Source organism: Armigeres subalbatus, chromosome 2 (assembly GCF_024139115.2).
Source record: "Armigeres subalbatus isolate Guangzhou_Male chromosome 2, GZ_Asu_2, whole genome shotgun sequence".
In the NCBI taxonomy this organism is placed as follows: domain Eukaryota; kingdom Metazoa; phylum Arthropoda; class Insecta; order Diptera; family Culicidae; genus Armigeres; species Armigeres subalbatus.
In genome coordinates, this window is record NC_085140.1 from 92,850,961 (window position 1) to 92,868,543 (window position 17,583).

The 17,583-nt window shown below is 40.8% G+C and overlaps 2 protein-coding genes across 3 annotated transcripts in view; one reads left to right on the forward strand and one right to left on the reverse strand.

Annotated features, from left to right (window-relative positions):
- The window catches only part of LOC134209998 (protein Lilipod), a 136,984-nt gene that overhangs the window by 16,999 nt on the left and 102,402 nt on the right, over positions 1–17,583 (forward strand). The gene's annotated exons all lie outside the window — the stretch shown is intronic.
- Positions 15,780–16,568, reverse strand: LOC134214726 (complex III assembly factor LYRM7-like). Its single transcript, XM_062694047.1, has 4 exons — positions 16,399–16,568; positions 16,201–16,344; positions 16,062–16,143; positions 15,780–15,991 (listed from the first exon to the last, which is right to left on the reverse strand). Exons 1-4 carry the CDS (start codon positions 16,423–16,425, stop codon positions 15,885–15,887), a joined length of 360 nt encoding a protein of 119 aa, XP_062550031.1. The 5' UTR covers positions 16,426–16,568; the 3' UTR covers positions 15,780–15,884.

The window sequence follows — 17,583 nt, forward strand, 5'->3', positions numbered from 1 at the left end:
TTAACTATACATTCATATTTGTCTTTCCAAACAAACTGTTTACGAATGGATATCATATTTATTTGCCTCATTCAGACGCAGATTTCATTTCATATACATATATTGTCAGATTTTCTGGATATGATACACAGCGCGGCGTTTGTAATGTTCCCAAATGGGTACTTGCACAAAACTTCACGCAGCGAATGACTGTCGAAAGGTACGGCCGCGCCCATAAGAATCAAGTAAACGGGGTGCAGGAAGCGCGGCGGTACCTTTCATGAAGGGTTCGCCTCGTGCAATTTTGAGAAAATCAGGCAATAATATCACTTTAAGTCATACTAGACAGGTTTTGCTTTCATTGAAGACATTATATCTACAAGTCTAGGCAAAATGTCTACTTCTAAGGAAGAATCATATCCTGAAAATGATAATAAAGAGAAATTTGGTACGGCACTAATGCTGGGTGTATTGCCATTTCGCCAATTGTAAACAGGAAAGCGGCGATTCATCACAGACTGCTTCTTTTGTTACTACAGTGACCTGCATAATAAAAAGCCCTTGCAGTTTTCATACAAAATGGACAACTTTGGAATACATATCTCGGTTGCGTGTGAACAAATTTTGTTCAATTTAAAATTAATTCAATAAAATTCCGCGAAAAAAATTAAAATTTCGTTTCGTTCCGTAAAATTTCGAATTAAATGGGCCTTGATTTCGTATCGTTTCGAAGTCTCGGAAGTAAATATATATTTCGTTTCGTTTCATTTCGAATCAACATACATATCAAAGCTCTATCTGGTAAAGGGCGAATGTCGCAAGAGAGGATTCTCTTCGTCGACTTCCCTCTTTTAAATAAAAGTGACAAACAGAGAATTTCTTTGCGGTAACGAACATTGTGGACAGGAATCGTGTAATGAACATTATACCCAAATGGTTCTCTACCCTACTTTGAAGTAAGGATTAACAGTGTGGCACGGCAATATGCAAAGGCGCGTGATCGGGTAGTAGCCGATCAATGAAAGAATGTGCAGAGTTGAGGATCAAAAGGCCGGTTCTTCAACTTTAGTATAATCAACGGCCATAGCCCACACTCCGGAAGCACTGATAATGATAAGGACGCATTTTACGCGCAGCTAGAACGTGAGTACGACAGCTGCCCAAGCCACGACGTCATAATAATCATCATAAGAGATTTGAACGCTCAGGTTGGCCAAGAGGAGGAGTTTAGACCTACTTTTGGGAAGTTCAGCGCTCATCGGCTGACTACGACCAATTGATTTCGCCTCTAAGAATATGGCCATTCGCAGCACCTACTTCCAACACAGCCTTCCGTATCGGTACACCTGGAGATCACCACTGCAGACAGAATCACAAATCGACCACGTTCTGATTGATGGACGGCACTTCTCCGACATTATCGACGTCAGGACGTGTCGTGGCGCTAACATCGACTTTGACCACTATCTGGTGATGGTTAAACTGCGCCCAAAACTATCCGTCATCAACAATGTTCGGTACCGACGACCGCCGCAATATGACCTAGAGCGACTGAAACGGCCGATGTCGCCACTACTGCATACGCGCAGCATCTCGAGGCAGCGTTGCCGGAAGAGGTGAGCTCGATGGGGCCCTTCTTGAGGACTGCTGGAATACAGTCAAAGCAGCCAATAACGACGCAGCAAAAGAACAACGATGGGTATGTGGGGACGAAGTCGACGGAACGAATTGGTTCGACAAAAGTGCAGACAGATTCTGGAGAAGAAAGAACGCAGCGCAGGCGGTCGCGCTGCAGCAAGGTACCCAGCAGAACGTAGAACGGAAGCAGAGACAGCAGACCCGCCTTTTTCAGGAGAAGAAACGCCGCCTGGAAGAAGCGGAGTGCGAGGAGATGGAACAGCTGTGCCATTCTCAAGAAACACGCAAGTTCTATCGAAGCTCAACGCATCCACAAGGGCTTTGTGCCGCGAGCCGAAATGTGCCGGGATAAGAATGGGAGCATCTTGACGGACGAACGTGTGGTGATCGAAAGGTGGAAGCAGCACTACGGGGAACATTTGAATGGCGCTGGGAGTACAGGCAGTGAATGCCAAGGCAGATGACTACGTCAGTTCAGCGGACGATGGAAGCCAACCAGCCCCCACCTTGAGGGAAGATAAGGATGCCATCCAACAGCTAAAGGCCAATAAAGCAGCTGGTAAGGATGGTATCGAAGCTGAGCTCATCAAGATGGGCCCGGAAAAGCTAGCCACTTGCCTGCACAAACTGATAGTCAGAACCTGAACAGTGAGGGTGGCTCAAAAATCACTTTTCCGAAATTTGAAGGGCCGCCCTTTTATTCGGTTCTATTTGATGCCTTGATGCCCTGGACAAAATTTCAGCCAAATCGGTCAACGTTTGGGCGGTGCTAAACTCGTTGGAAGTTTATATAGAAAAATGTATGCAGAAACATCCAAAAAACAGTGATTTGCAGTTGAACGACACAATTTACAATCAAGAATCATGATACTCATTCAGTTCTTGTAGAATTAAATGCAAAATGTTATGCTGAAAACCGCGAGAAGATTAGAGTTTATTACGCAAAGATATTAGCATTTTACTGGAGGGCTGTAGGAGTGAATTTATTTCTTTTCAAAGGTAAAAGAAGCAGAAATTTGCCCAAACCCACTTCACAGAATAGCTAATAACTTAGCCGGGCAAACTCTAATCTTCTCATGATTATTTCAAGATCTGAATAGTATCATGAATTCTTCATCGTAAGTTGTGCCGTCCAACTGCAATTCCTGTTTTGAATGTTTCTACATACATTATACTCCAACAGTCTAACTGTTAAACTGAATGCTCACCGATAAAAGGCAACCCATCAAAAATTGAAAAGTTTTCCCATACTAATTTGAGCCACCTACTGAACAGCTACCGAAGAGTGGAAGGAGGTTATATGCCTCATCTACAAGAAGGCGACCGGCTTCGTTGACGGCCGCTCGATAATGGACCAGATTTTTACTGAACAGCAAATCCTTCAAAATTCCGTGAATACCAGGTCCCAACGCACCATCTGTTCGTTGATTTCAAGGCGGCATACGACAGTATAGACCGCGTAGAACTATGGAAAATTATGGACGAGAACAGCTTTCCTGGGAAGCTTTTTACCGAACTGATCAAAGCAACGGTGGATGGTGTGCAAAACTGTGGCAGCGAAGATTTCGGGCGAACACTCCAGTTCGTTCGAATCGCGCCGAGGACTAAAACAAGGTGATGGGCTTTCGTGCCTGTTATTGCGCTAGAAGGTGTCATGCGAAGAGCCGGGGTACGATTTTCAGCAGATCCAGTCAATTTATTTGTTTCGCGGATGACATGGACATTGTCGGCCGAACATTTGCAGAACTGGCAGAACTGTACGAACGTGAAGCAACAAAAGTTGGACTGGTGGTAGATGCGTCAAAGACAAAGTACATGCTTGTGGGCGGAACCGAGCTCACTGAGGCAAAATTCCTGTTCACAAACCCAATCAGCCTTCGTAACACGTGGTAGGTCTGCAGACAGTAAGCCGGCGACCCTGCTTGCCGCTCCCAAAGCACTCCGTAGTTACTGCCTTTTTCGGTAGCAACGACGCAGTTCACCGTCCCATACAGTGGTACAGTGCGCGCCCTCGAAACAAATAATGTTCCTAGTTTTTCGCGATCGCGGCGGTCGAAACACTTCGATCAGTGTATCAAGTGCTAGAGTGAGAATGAAGAGTGAAGGTCTGGTGAAAATCGCCCGATGTTATCGTCACGTGCTTAATCTAACAGAAACAAACAGCCATCGCCCGGCTGCCCAGCTGTCTCCATTCAATGGTCGATGGTTTGGGTCACGCTGTGTATGATAAACCGAGATAAATCGGAGATAAACCGAAAGTGCCGAAAAGTTTGAAATTCTTCTAAAAATTCGAAAATCTGAAAGGTGTCCGATCGTCACTCCAGGAGTACTACATTGTCTTCCAAAAGTGTGTGAACACAGTGAAGTACACAATTTCTCATACACCTACAGTACCCTCTGGAGAACGGGTACCTCAGAGTTCCGTCCTGTGTTTCTCATCACGAGTCAGCCTATTTTTCGTGTGCTGCCCGCCGGAGTTGAAATCCTTCTGTACACGGACGACATCCTCCTCGTGGTGCGTAGAACAAAATGTGCAGGTTTACATCGCAGACTGCAAACCGCCGTCAAAGCAGTGGACAAATGGGTAAAGAGCGTGGAATTCCGCATATCTGTGGCGAAGTCCCAGACATTTTACTGCATCCCAAAAGCGCGTCGAAAGCCGGCGCAACATATCACCATCGATCGAACGCACGTTCCGAAAACAAACCGCCTACGGATCCTGGGCGTCACTCTGGACCGAACGCTCACGTTCAAGCCACACTGTACAGCCGTGAAGAAAGCGTGTGACTCACGATTGCGAATCCTTTAGATGATTGAAGCAAAACTGCCACGTAGTAGTCGTGCAACCCTACTGCAGGTTGGCTCAGCGCTAGTCACAGCAAAGCTGACATACGGAATAGGGTAGGGCCTGAGACCCTACAAACCATCTCCCCACCGTACAACAAAAAGGTACGCTACGCTGGGAGTATTTGTGACCAGTCATGGCCGAAGCTGGAACTCTCCCTTTCGAATTCCTCGCAGCTCAATCAGTAGCACGAACGACCATCCGGATACTAGCTAACAGACAACAAAACAGCAACCTTCCTCTGATCCGGCGAACATCAGATCGTATCTTGGTGTTTACGGATACAGCACTTCCCGCCGTCAGTCATTTAGTAAGACAGAGCAATCGTGTGTGGGGCACACGAAAACCGTAGATAGTGTGGGACGTGAAGAGAAGTGTGCGAGCTGGCGACCCGCCGGATAGAGTTCATGGTGTTCAGCAGTTGTTATCGACCCGCTTCCAAAGATCGACGGTAGTCTACACCGAAGGCTCTAAGCAGGATGAAACAGTTCCGGATTTTACGCTCATGGAGTTGTCGGAACATTCAGTCTACCGAAAGATGACAGCATCTTCTCGGCGGAAGCGTATGCCATAAAGATGGCAATAGCGATCCAGAACATCAATACCGAGAGGAATCAGGAGCGTCGAAACACCCGTGGATTCAGGAAATTGAACATGCAGCACAAAGAAAAAACCGTCCGCTTTTGCTGGATTCCGGGGCAGGCCGGCATCAACGGTGACACTATGGCTGATCGACTGGCGAATGAGGCCAGGGAACAACCAAGCATCGATATACTCACCCCTGCAGAAGATGCCTCGCGCTTGATTTGAATCGTGGATGAGATTTGATAATTTGAGTTTTTATCAACACTGCCTGAGGCCTGAGGTGATAATCGACCTAAATCGATGATGTATCCTCAACATTTGCGTTTTCCCTCCATATTTACATCTATTTTTATTAACTACCGGCTGGGTTTTCACATTATTTTCATATGTTCAACTCATTTCCGATTATCCTACATATGTGAGACCGCACAGTGAAGATATTTAGGGTAAAACGTCCTATCGTTGTGGTATGTCCTAGTGTTGCGGTAGTGCTAAAATAGTGCATTCTGGATAAAATAGCATGAAAAACAATTGTGGAAACGCTAAAACTTTTCGAATTAACCACAAGAACACCTTTTGTTTAATGAAATTCCATTCAAAATGATGAAAAAATCAACATTCTTCATTAAAAATTTGAATCCTTTGAGCCTATGATTGCGATAGTGCTAAGGTCCTTATTGTTGTGGTATCGACTTCCATAAGAATTACATGCAATACCGCAACAATAGTGCTGACCTTCAAAAAATATCGTAACGATAGGCAAATGCGTCCTATTATTGGGGTATACCCCGTTAGGCATAAGTACGTTAGGCATAATGGACGTTAGGCATAACGGACGTTAGGCATAATGTACGTTAGGCATAATGGACGTTAGGCATAAAATGACCCAAAGAACAGCCCACGACATAAAGAAGGCAGAATTATGCCAAACATCCATTATGATTATGCCTAACGTACTTATGCCTAACGACCGTTATACCTAACATCCATTATGCCTAACGTACTTATGCCTATCGTCCTTGTTGTTGTTGTTCCTGTTGCCTATTATGGATCCCCCTTATTGCTAGTAAAGTAACGTATTTACTTTTTAAATTAATTAATATAACAATGTTAGTATCCCAAGCCAAAACAATTGCATGGAACAACTACCCTGATATGTGAAGCAGCTTTATCCAATGGAAATTTGCAGGAAATCGTTGATTCCAGCGTTAACTTTTGGTTTTGTTCAGGGTCCATTATACGCATTATAAATAAACTGAAATTAAACTTAAAAGTGACATTTCAATAATTATCAAATAACCCTGCTCGCAGAGCAAGATTACTGACAGATATCGAATCATTTTCCATCGATGTCCTATTGGAATTGCTGGGTAGCACCAGCCATTCTTATAACAGGATGATTTTTAATTTTCGAACTGTCACTTTTAAGTTTAATTCTCCAAATGAGACAGACCCTAAGTTTAGCACCAGGGTTCGTAATACTCGCTCAATCTCAGGTGCACAGGATGCTCCCTCATCAAAAATTATGGGGAGAAATCGTTTTTCAGAAAGAAAAACATCCTGGAGAATGATAAGCATTTTTCGCTCACTTTGATTCACGCCAAACATTGGTTTGCTCTTTTTCTTTCATATTCGAGTCTTTTCGTGGCATCATCAATGCAAATGGTAGTAGCTCATGTGGAGAAAATAACTGAATACTTTTATACAATATTTAATATTATTGTAACTATTCTGGGTTCGAATCCCTTCGCGTCCATACAATTTTGTAGTTGTTCTGCGATAATTCTCGTAAAAGTGATGAAACGAAAAAGGATTTTCATCTAATAGGCAAGATTTACGTTTATCTTCCAAGGTTAACTCTAAAAGAAAGGTTGATGGGTGAAAAATGATCCTCAAAAGATTCTCCCTTGACCTGAAAAACGCTTGCTTTGGTCTCATTGAAACGAAAAGTCAAAACCCTGTTTAGCACAATTGACTTAATATTTAGCAAATACGAAACTAGAGTTAACGGATGCTCGTTCGACTACTGCAATGTAAAAAAAAGTTCAACAGGTAATTTTTAAACAAATTTTGAAATCTTTTGCCTTTCTCGTACAACTAAGTTGTACCGAAAGGCTATCATTTCACTTGGAAAACGAACTTTTTATAGAAGCCTCTGAGATCCATAGTATTATATACCAATCGACTCAGCTCGAGCACATGTCTGTCTGTCCGTGTGTATGTATGTGTGTATGTGTGTGTGTATGTGTGTGCGTATGTGTGTGCACAAAAGCTATAAAAACATTAGACAACTTTTCGTACAGTAATCCTCAACCGATTTTCTCGCAACAAGTTTCATTCGACAGGGGACAAAACCTTGTTGATCACTATTGAATTTTATAACGATCGGTCATTGCGTTAAAAAGTTATGAAGAAAATGGTACATCGGAGCATTACAACCCAATATAAGGTTGGTGTCTCAGCTAAATGCGAGAAAGGCACCACTAACGCTAGGTGGATTAATCTGGGTTTTTGTTTTGACACGGTTTCAAAACAATAAATGTCAAAATAGAGGATTTTTATTATTTCTAGCCTTGTCATGAAAAAAGAACAAAAATTACAAAGGCATCTTATAGGCCTTTTTCGCAATAATTTTCAAATAACTACAAATCGAAACTAACTTTTTATACCCTTATTGAAATTGTTAATACATTTATTTAATCAAAATATTGGGCTGTCTTTTCTGGAGGGATGAGCGGTCGGACAGATGGCTATTTTGTTGTATTATTGATTTATTAAAATTTAAGGTTTTATGTCGAAAATTATAAAATTAAATCTAAATTATTGTGTCTAAGGCTCTGTCTCATTTGGAGAATTAAAATTAAAAGTGACAGTTCGAAAATTATTAAATAACCCAGTCATAAGAATGGCTGGTGCTACCCAACAATTCAATAAGACATCGATGCAAAATGATTCGATATCTGTCAAAAAAAAATCTTGCTCTGCGAGCAGGGTTATTTGATAATTATTGAAATGTCACTTTTAAGTTTAATTTCAGTTTAATTCTCCAAATGAGACAGACCCTAAGTGGTTTGTTGAACCCTGTTGAACCCATTGCTTTTGATTATTGTATATTTGATCCACAGAGCATAACCCTTTTACATCCAGTTTTGGCCGAGGACTCACTGGCAGAGAAGTTCGAAACTCCACCATTTCCCCAGCGAGATAAACATTTTCAATAGAAAAACTCTGCTAAAGCTCCAATAAAAGCATTCACTTACCTATAGTTGAAATGTACGTGTCGTAATATCTCTCATCGCAATATCGATGCACTATGCACGTTTTGCCAACATTAGAATCCCCCAGAACCAGAACCTTGTACGTTGCTGCAAAATCTAGAGCCATTCTGTATCCTTTATTTTGTTGATAGGTTGTTTGTTTCGAGATCGTTCGCCGTGTCGTCACGTCGAAACGAGCAAAAGCTGTTTCTAGACTTCACAGCTTCCTGTATCTTTCTTCCTGTTGGATTTGTACCGCCCTCTAGAGCACAGTTCAAACTGCTTGAATAATTGAATCACCATTCACTAGTGCTACACTATTTATGTATTTGATATCCCCCCCGCTGATGGACGTTGTATTTTATCAACGAATTTTTTGTCGTTTTGCAAAATCGATTGACTGTTTGCCAACTTTCTTCCTCACTCCTCAAAGCTTGGCAATTCGCTTACGGGCCCACTGTAACCAGAAGTCGTCGACGGACAAGACCACTTTTCACTTCTTTGTTTCCAGCAAACGAACAAATTCGCGGACAGGAATCGCTTCGCACAGGAAATACTTAGAATCCTTTCATCACTAATGCATTCGCGATATTATCTAGATTTTTCTTTAGTCTCAAGTGCCAGATGATTGCATTTCCCAGCTATAACTACAAATACAGAAACCAGAATTGTGCAGTTTTCGTCCGCGGAGGACCCGTGAATTAATTCCCAACTTGACAACAATTCTACGCCGTGCGTTGCCCGCGACTGCTGGACGCCTGTAGAATTCCGAACTTGGCCAGGCCAGCGACGACGACGAACGATAACGGCACCAGTACCAATGTAGCAATGAAAGGCAGCCTCAGCGACTGATGGCGATTGGGAAATGTTTCAGCAAACAAATTTTATGAAAAATCGATACGATCGGGGCGCATGCGTTACATCATCTGTTTGGGAATCGACGGTTAGCATTTCGTCCTGACGACAGGCGATGACGATTGGTGGTCTGCTCTTTGCCGCGCGGTCGGTAGAGGATATCGAATTGAGGAAGCAAAACACCGCCATCGTATAGACGACGATGATGGCGATGGGCATGGGCACGATAGGTACCTATGGGAAGGATGCTGATCATATTACGAAGGATGGCGAGACGGCAGTGCATCACCGTTGTAAAATGATGTTAGTAGGTATTTAGTGGTGTGCATGGGATGAATCATCATGTTTTGCCTTTTTCGTATATGTACCAGTAGGTAATACTGAAATGCTATAGGCGTACTGTTAAAAAAGAGTTTTCGATAGCTGGCCCGGAAAGCCAAGTGTCATATATACAGACTCGGTCTCATCACACGAGATGATGCCTCTATGCGTGTTCGCATGTATGTTACTGATTTTGAAGTATTTCTCTTTGACCAAGGAATGTAAAATAACAACATTGCCAATGACAACGACATTATCCTCTCTTGTAAATGTTGGGACAAACTCAACTCGCAATAAGCGTTTGTCCCCAAACTGCAACAGAATAGGACAATTATCGCCTGCCACGCATTTTGAGAAGTAGTCGGTTTCCGATGATGTTTTTTGGTTAAATTAGTATCAGTTATCATAGATTAGACATAAACTTAACCATCTGTTGACATGATTTTGCGTTTTACTTCTAAAATAAACAAGTTATCGCAGTTTGAAAAGTTCACAACAATTACCTCTCCATGTTTGTTGCAAATAAAATGGAGACGCAACAATGTCTTAATCCTCTGCAGATGGGGACAAAGAGTTATCGCTATTCTCTTTTGTCGCTTGTTTTTTGCATTTTTCAGCGACAATTACATTTCCTTGTCTTTGACACAACAAGTTGGATTCGACGGTTGCCAAGAACCTCCTCCAGGTTGAGTTGATAGTCCTCAGCCACTTTATTTTAAAATCTATGATTTAAATGGTAAAACGTAGATTTTATTACACTCAACCTTCTATTTACGCCACTTATTGAGGAAACGTAACTATAAATAATATGACGTAAGAAAATTTTGTTTGAATTATTAGTTTTCACTTAATTCATTGATCTTTGAAATACGCTACATAATCATGGCAATCCAAAGATCCAAATTGGATATGTTATTATCACATGTTCTAGGGCTTCCAAGAGTTCCTTGGAGTTTAGGCTTTCATGCCTCCACTTATAAACTAGTAACTAAGTATAGGATTTTTGATATGATACATGCTCCCAGCAGCGGTCCAAACATCAATATTCCTTTCGATTCTTCAATCAAATCGGACATGCCTTCAGCATTTGTTCCATTCCAAGTCATCCAATAATTTCAAGAACTAGAGTACAGGCCTGAAGGTCAATAACCGTAACAGAAGATCTATTTGCTCCTTTCGGAAATGCAACATGCTTTAGGTATGTGATCACTTGAACCAAATTGGATAAAAACTTAATGCATGTTCATTTCTAGGCCATCCAAAAATTCCAAGAATTGGAGCACAGGCCTTTAGGTCAATAAACATAACGAAAGATCTACATGCTCCATTTAGAAATGCAACATGCTCTTAGTGATTAGTCGAGTACGTAGTCGAGTCAATTACGAGACACTGAAGACGGCCTTACTGTTGAGGGTCAGAAATACGTATGTCAAGATACAATTAAGTGGTGGAATTCAATGGGATTGTACAAACTCGTCTTATGACAAAGAAAATGCTGTTTTCTTTCACGCGTGTAAACCTGTAAAACCCGAAGGCGAACGGATTAAAAAGGGCAGAAATCATTAAAAAGAGACGTTCAGTTACGCGTGTAGATCCGAGGCCTATATTCCAGTGATTCATGGATCATATTTATTTGAATTAATAGGTCAAAAAGAGACATCAAACCTTTGGCTACGTGTGTGGATTTCAAGGCCTATACTCCAGGAAATTCTTGGAAGACCTGAAACGGAATAGTCATTGAAGAAATATCCGGCAGATATCGCCCCTTGGTTGTATGTGTGTCGAAGTCGATCTTAAGGTCTTGGGGGTATCCAAACAAACAATTTAAGCTGAAGAAAGAATATGTTTAATGGAATAAGCCTTTTTCAGCTTCCAATGTTTCGATGGGACATGAAGTAATCTCCAAAGAATTCTTGGATGACCTGGAATGGAACGCAAATGTTGAAGATGCAGAACAGCTACTTAGTTCGTTGGATTTCTAACAGTCCCTTCTAATAGGTTCACTTTTTAATGACAATATTGTTTAAAAACCTCTACGTCAAGTGCCGTAAAACGTTGGATTGGATTTGGATTGGATTTGGATTGGATTTGGTTGGTTTGGTTGGTTTGGATTGGTTTGGATTGGTTTGGTTGGTTTGGATTGGTTGGATTGGTTTGGATTGGTTTGGATTGGTTTATGTTGGTTTGGATTGGTTTGGATTGGTTTGGTTGGTTTGGATTGGTTTGGTTGGTTTGGTTGGTTTGGATTGGTTTGGATTGGTTTGGATTGGTTTGGTTGGTTTGGATTGGTTTGGATTGGTTTGGTTGGTTTGGATTGGTTTGGTTGGTTTGGATTGGTTTGGTTGGTTTGGATTGGTTTGGATTGGTTTGGATTGGTTTGGATTGGTTTGGTTGGTTTGGATTGGTTTGGTTGGTTTGGATTGGTTTGGATTGGTTTGGATTGGATTTGGATTGGTTTGGATTGGTTTGGATTGGATTGGGATTGTTTGGATTGGTTTGGATTGGTTGGTTTGAATTGGTTTGGATTGGTTTGGATTGGTTTGGATTGGATTTGGATTGGTTGGATTGGTTTGGTTGGTTTGGTTGGTTCGGATTGGTTTGGATTGGTTTGGTTGGTTTGGATTGGTTTGGATTGGTTTGGATTGGTTTGGATTGGTTTGGATTGGTTTGGATTGGTTTGGATTGGTTTGGATTGGTTTGGTTGGTTTGGTTGGTTTGGATTGGTTTGGATTGGTTTGGATTGGTTTGGTTGGTTTGGATTGGTTTGGTTGGTTTGGATTGGTTTGGATTGGTTTGGTTGGTTTGGATTGGTTTGGATTGGTTTGGATTGGTTTGGATTGGTTTGGTTGGTTTGGATTGGTTTGGTTGGTTTGGATTGGTTTGGATTGGTTTGGATTGGTTTGGATTGGTTTGGATTGGTTTGGATTGGTTTGGTTGGTTTGGATTGGTTTGGATTGGTTTGGTTGGTTTGGATTGGTTTGGATTGGTTGGTTTGGATTGGTTTGGATTGGTTTGGATTGGTTTGGATTGGTTTGGATTGGTTTGGATTGGTTTGGATTGGTTTGGATTGGTTTGGTTGGTTTGGATTGGTTTGGATTGGTTTGGATTGGTTTGGATTGGTTTGGATTGGTTTGGTTGGTTTGGATTGGTTTGGATTGGTTTGGTTGGTTTGGTTGGTTTGGATTGGTTTGGTTGGTTTGGATTGGTTTGGATTGGTTTGGATTGGTTTGGATTGGTTTGGTTGGTTTGGATTGGTTTGGTTGGTTTGGATTGGTTTGGTTGGTTTGGATTGGTTTGGATTGGTTTGGATTGGTTTGGATTGGTTTGGATTGGATTTGGATTGGTTTGGATTGGTTTGGATTGGTTTGGATTGGTTTGGATTGGTTTGGTTGGTTTGGATTGGTTTGGATTGGTTTGGATTGGTTTGGATTGGTTTGGTTGGTTTGGATTGGTTTGGATTGGTTTGGATTGGTTTGGATTGGTTTGGATTGGTTTGGATTGGTTTGGATTGGTTTGGTTGGTTTGGATTGGTTTGGATTGGTTTGGATTGGTTTGGATTGGTTTGGATTGGTTTGGATTGGTTTGGTTGGTTTGGATTGGTTTGGATTGGTTTGGTTGGTTTGGATTGGTTTGGATTGGTTTGGATTGGTTTGGATTGGTTTGGATTGGTTTGGATTGGTTTGGATTGGTTTGGATTGGTTTGGATTGGTTTGGTTGGTTTGGATTGGTTTGGATTGGTTTGGTTGGTTTGGATTGGTTTGGATTGGTTTGGATTGGTTGGTTTGGATTGGTTTGGATTGGTTTGGTTGGTTTGGATTGGATTTGGATTGGTTTGGATTGGTTTGGTTGGTTTGGATTGGTTTGGATTGGTTTGGATTGGTTTGGATTGGTTTGGATTGGTTTGGATTGGTTTGGTTGGTTTGGATTGGTTTGGATTGGTTTGGATTGGTTTGGATTGGTTTGGTTGGTTTGGATTGGTTTGGATTGGTTTGGTTGGTTTGGATTGGTTTGGATTGGTTTGGATTGGTTTGGATTGGTTTGGATTGGTTTGGATTGGTTTGGATTGGTTTGGATTGGTTTGGATTGGTTTGGTTGGTTTGGATTGGTTTGGATTGGTTTGGATTGGTTTGGATTGGTTTGGATTGGTTTGGTTGGTTTGGTTGGTTTGGATTGGTTTGGTTGGTTTGGATTGGTTTGGATTGGATTTGGATTGGTTTGGATTGGTTTGGTTGGTTTGGATTGGTTTGGTTGGTTTGGATTGGTTTGGATTGGTTTGGATTGGTTTGGTTGGATTTGGATTGGTTTGGATTGGTTTGGTTGGTTTGGATTGGTTTGGATTGGTTTGGATTGGTTTGGATTGGTTTGGTTGGTTTGGATTGGTTTGGATTGGTTTGGATTGGTTTGGATTGGTTTGGATTGGTTTGGTTGGTTTGGATTGGTTTGGTTGGTTTGGATTGGTTTGGATTGGTTTGGATTGGTTTGGATTGGTTTGGATTGGTTTGGATTGGTTTGGTTGGTTTGGATTGGTTTGGTTGGTTTGGTTGGTTTGGATTGGTTGGTTTGGTTGGTTTGGATTGGTTTGGATTGGTTTGGTTGGTTTGGATTGGTTTGGTTGGTTTGGATTGGTTTGGATTGGTTTGGTTGGTTTGGATTGGTTTGGATTGGTTTGGTTTGGATTGGTTTGGTTGGTTTGGATTGGTTTGGATTGTGTTTGGATTGGTTTGGATTGGTTTGGATTGGTTTGGATTGGTTTGGTTGGTTTGGTTGGTTTGGATTGGTTTGGATTGGTTTGGATTGGTTTGGTTGGTTTGGTTGGTTTGGATTGGTTTGGATTGGTTTGGATTGGTTTGGATTGGTTTGGTTGGTTTGGATTGGTTTGGATTGGTTTGGTTGGTTTGGTTGGTTTGGATTGGTTTGGATTGGTTTGGTTGGTTTGGATTGGTTTGGATTGGTTTGGATTGGTTTGGATTGGTTTGGATTGGTTTGGTTGGTTTGGATTGGTTTGGATTGGTTTGGTTGGTTTGGATTGGTTTGGATTGGTTTGGTTGGTTTGGATTGGTTTGGATTGGTTTGGATTGGTTTGGATTGGTTTGGATTGGTTTGGATTGGTTTGGATTGGTTTGGATTGGTTTGGATTGGTTTGGTTGGTTGGATTGGATTGGATTGGTTTGGATTGGTTGGTTTGGATTGGTTTGGATTGGTTTGGATTGGTTTGGATTGGTTTGGATTGGTTTGGATTGGATTTGGATTGGTTTGGATTGGTTTGGATTGGTTTGGATTGGTTTGGATTGGTTGGATTGATTTGGATTGGATTTGGATTGGATTTGGATTGGATTTGGATTGGATTTGGATTGGATTGGATTAGATTTTGATTGGATTTCGATTTGGATTGGATTTGGATTGGATTTGGATTGGATTTGGATTGGATTTGAATTGGATTTGAATTGGATTTGGATTGGATTTGGATCCGATTTGGATTGGATTTGGATCGGATTTGGATCCGATTTGGATTGTATTTGGATTGGATTTGAACTGGAATTGGATTGGACTTGGATTGGATTGGATTTGGATTGGATTTGGATTGGATTTTGATTGGATTTGAATTGGATTTGGGTTTGATTTGAATTGGATTTGGATTTGATTTGGATTGGATTTGGATTGAATTTGGATTGGATTTGGATTGAATTTGGATTGGATTTGAATTGGATTTAGATTGGATTTGGATTGGATTTGGATCGGATTTGGATTGGATTTGTATTGGATTTGAATTGAATTTGGATTTGATTTAGATCGGATTTGGATTGGATTAGATTTGGATTGGATTTGGATCTGATTTGAATTGGATTTGGATTTGAATTGGATTTGGATTGGATTTGGATCTGATTTGAATTGGATTTGGATTCGATTGTGTACCATACACATGTGGAAGTGTTGGCTTGAGAAATGGATTGCGAGTGATTTGACTATGCGTCCAATTTGGGAATCTCGAGCTCGTTCAGTAGCCGCTAGGTTGCGAAGGCCGACGGAGGTCCTTCGTAGCTTGGTTGGTTAAAGCACCAGTCTAGCGTACTGTAGGGTCATGAGTTCGAGTCCCATCGAAGGGCAAGGGGTCACCTCCAATACATTTTCCAAATCAGTATATTCCACATAACGTACATATTCACATATGAGTTTTCATAACATTGTAAATTTTGGAATGGATTTGGATTAGATGTAGATTGGATTTGGAAAATCACTTAGTGACAAATAAAGTATTATTTTTAAGAAAAGGACTCTCATGCAATAAAAAAATAAAAGAGTGCAGCAAACTTAACTTTATCCCATGATTTAGAATAATTATTTTCGAAAACAACAGGTATTCAACTAATTTATTTAATAAAATTTACAATCACATGTAACATGTACTACTTCTTTCCATCGCCGCATTTCTTCGTCCTTGGAGGCGGTAATTCGGCATTCGGATCGAACATAACATTTTCCATTTTTTTCGTGTCACTGGTAATTTTGGCATCTGCAATAAAATAAATCTCTTTTAGTTAATATGCACCGCAAGATACAAATCTAAAGATCAATCAACTGACGATAGACGTTATCGTCACCCTTCACCGCCTGAACGACCGAACTTCGCAGCTCAACATCAACGTCTCTTGCAATTTTAAGTTTCTGGAAATGATAAATTTATTATTGAGTAACGTTGCTCGAATAAACTGAACGCATCACCTCCTGGATATCCTTCTCCTCGCGTAGATCTTTATTCTTCGAAAATTCCTCCCGGATGCGCTGCCGGGCAGCTTGAATGGTTCGATAGTCACCGGCAAACACATGATCTTTGGTGCGCTGAAGCGTTTTGTACCATTTCAATGCCTGCGACAGCAAAGATATGAATGAAAGTTGTATCATAAGCTTTACGTAAGTTACCTCTCTCCGTAAGTTACTCATAACCATAGGTTTTGAGTTGATCTAATGTGTCACGGGTTATTAAAACCTATCAATTTTAAATATTATTTGAAAACAAGCAACTAAATTCAATATTTTCAATAAATAAATTTGTTTTGGTGTTGTGTAACAAATGCCGCATATGACAGACACTCTGGCGGGATCAAACATTGAGCGAAGACCACTTTATCAAGAAGACTGGCAGCTCTGGCATTTTCCCATACACGCGGCCAACTTCATTGCCGGCAGAGCCTCTTCTGAGTTGAAGTGGTAGCTTGTTATCTGTGTGGTAGTGATCTTAGCTAGCTGAAGTAAATGAGTTCTAATAAAGGTGCGGAGGAAGTCGAGGTCTGCTAGTGTTAGTTTACTGACAACAAATAACTTTTAGGCACAGATAACAGACATCCAGGCTAGAACAAATTTTACTCAAAAAGCTGTGTAAATCAAAGTACGTTAGAATACTGACTGTGGCAATACGTCGTTTGGTGGCGCTAGGTGTCTTTCATGACGTCGTGCGTACTAGCTGTCACATTCCACCAAACAAACATTACGCGCCAAAATGATACCAAGCTTGCCGCCTCTTCCAGCACATGCTAAATGTTGATGTTTATTTTCATGCACTATGGAACCAATAAGGTTAAAAAACAAATTCAACAAAACGCATTTTCGTACCTTCAAGCAAACTGATTGTATTACCAACACTCAGCCAAGAAAACTAGTGATAATCATACGAATGTCTTATGTTTTTTTGCTATAAGAATTACGTATAAATTTTGTACGATTTTCTTATGAACTGTGTGTTATTTGACCGAGAATGATTTTTATAAGTTTGTCTTATGAAAATATAAAGATTTGTCGATGCCCTTGATGGAATTCATAAGAGAATTTTATAAACATCAATCATCCTTGCATATGAGGGTCATAATGTTTTCTACACGATTTTTGTATATGCTGTGCATTCTTATAAAGCATTAGAGTATAGACAAATGCAAAAAAAATCCACAACTTATTGTACAACATGATATTTTATTTTTATCTAAATAATAATCACATTCTACCGTCTAAGACGAATTAAGTAACTCCATTTAATTCCACCAATTATTTCGATATCTTTGCAGATACGTATTTCGACCACACCTGTGTGGTCGTCTTCAGTGTCTCGTATTT

What these genes read in the sequence shown, in the direction of transcription:
- LOC134214726 (XM_062694047.1), bottom strand. Translation starts at nt 16,425, where the DNA reads ATGGTTATGAGTAACTTACGGAGAGAG. An exon ending in TGAGTAACTTACGGAGAGAG is followed by an intron (nt 16,345 to 16,398) that starts GTAACTTACGTA and finishes TTGCTGTCGCAG; the next exon opens with GCATTGAAATGGTACAAAAC. An exon ending in AGGAGAAGGATATCCAGGAG is followed by an intron (nt 16,144 to 16,200) that starts GTGATGCGTTCA and finishes TATCATTTCCAG; the next exon opens with AAACTTAAAATTGCAAGAGA.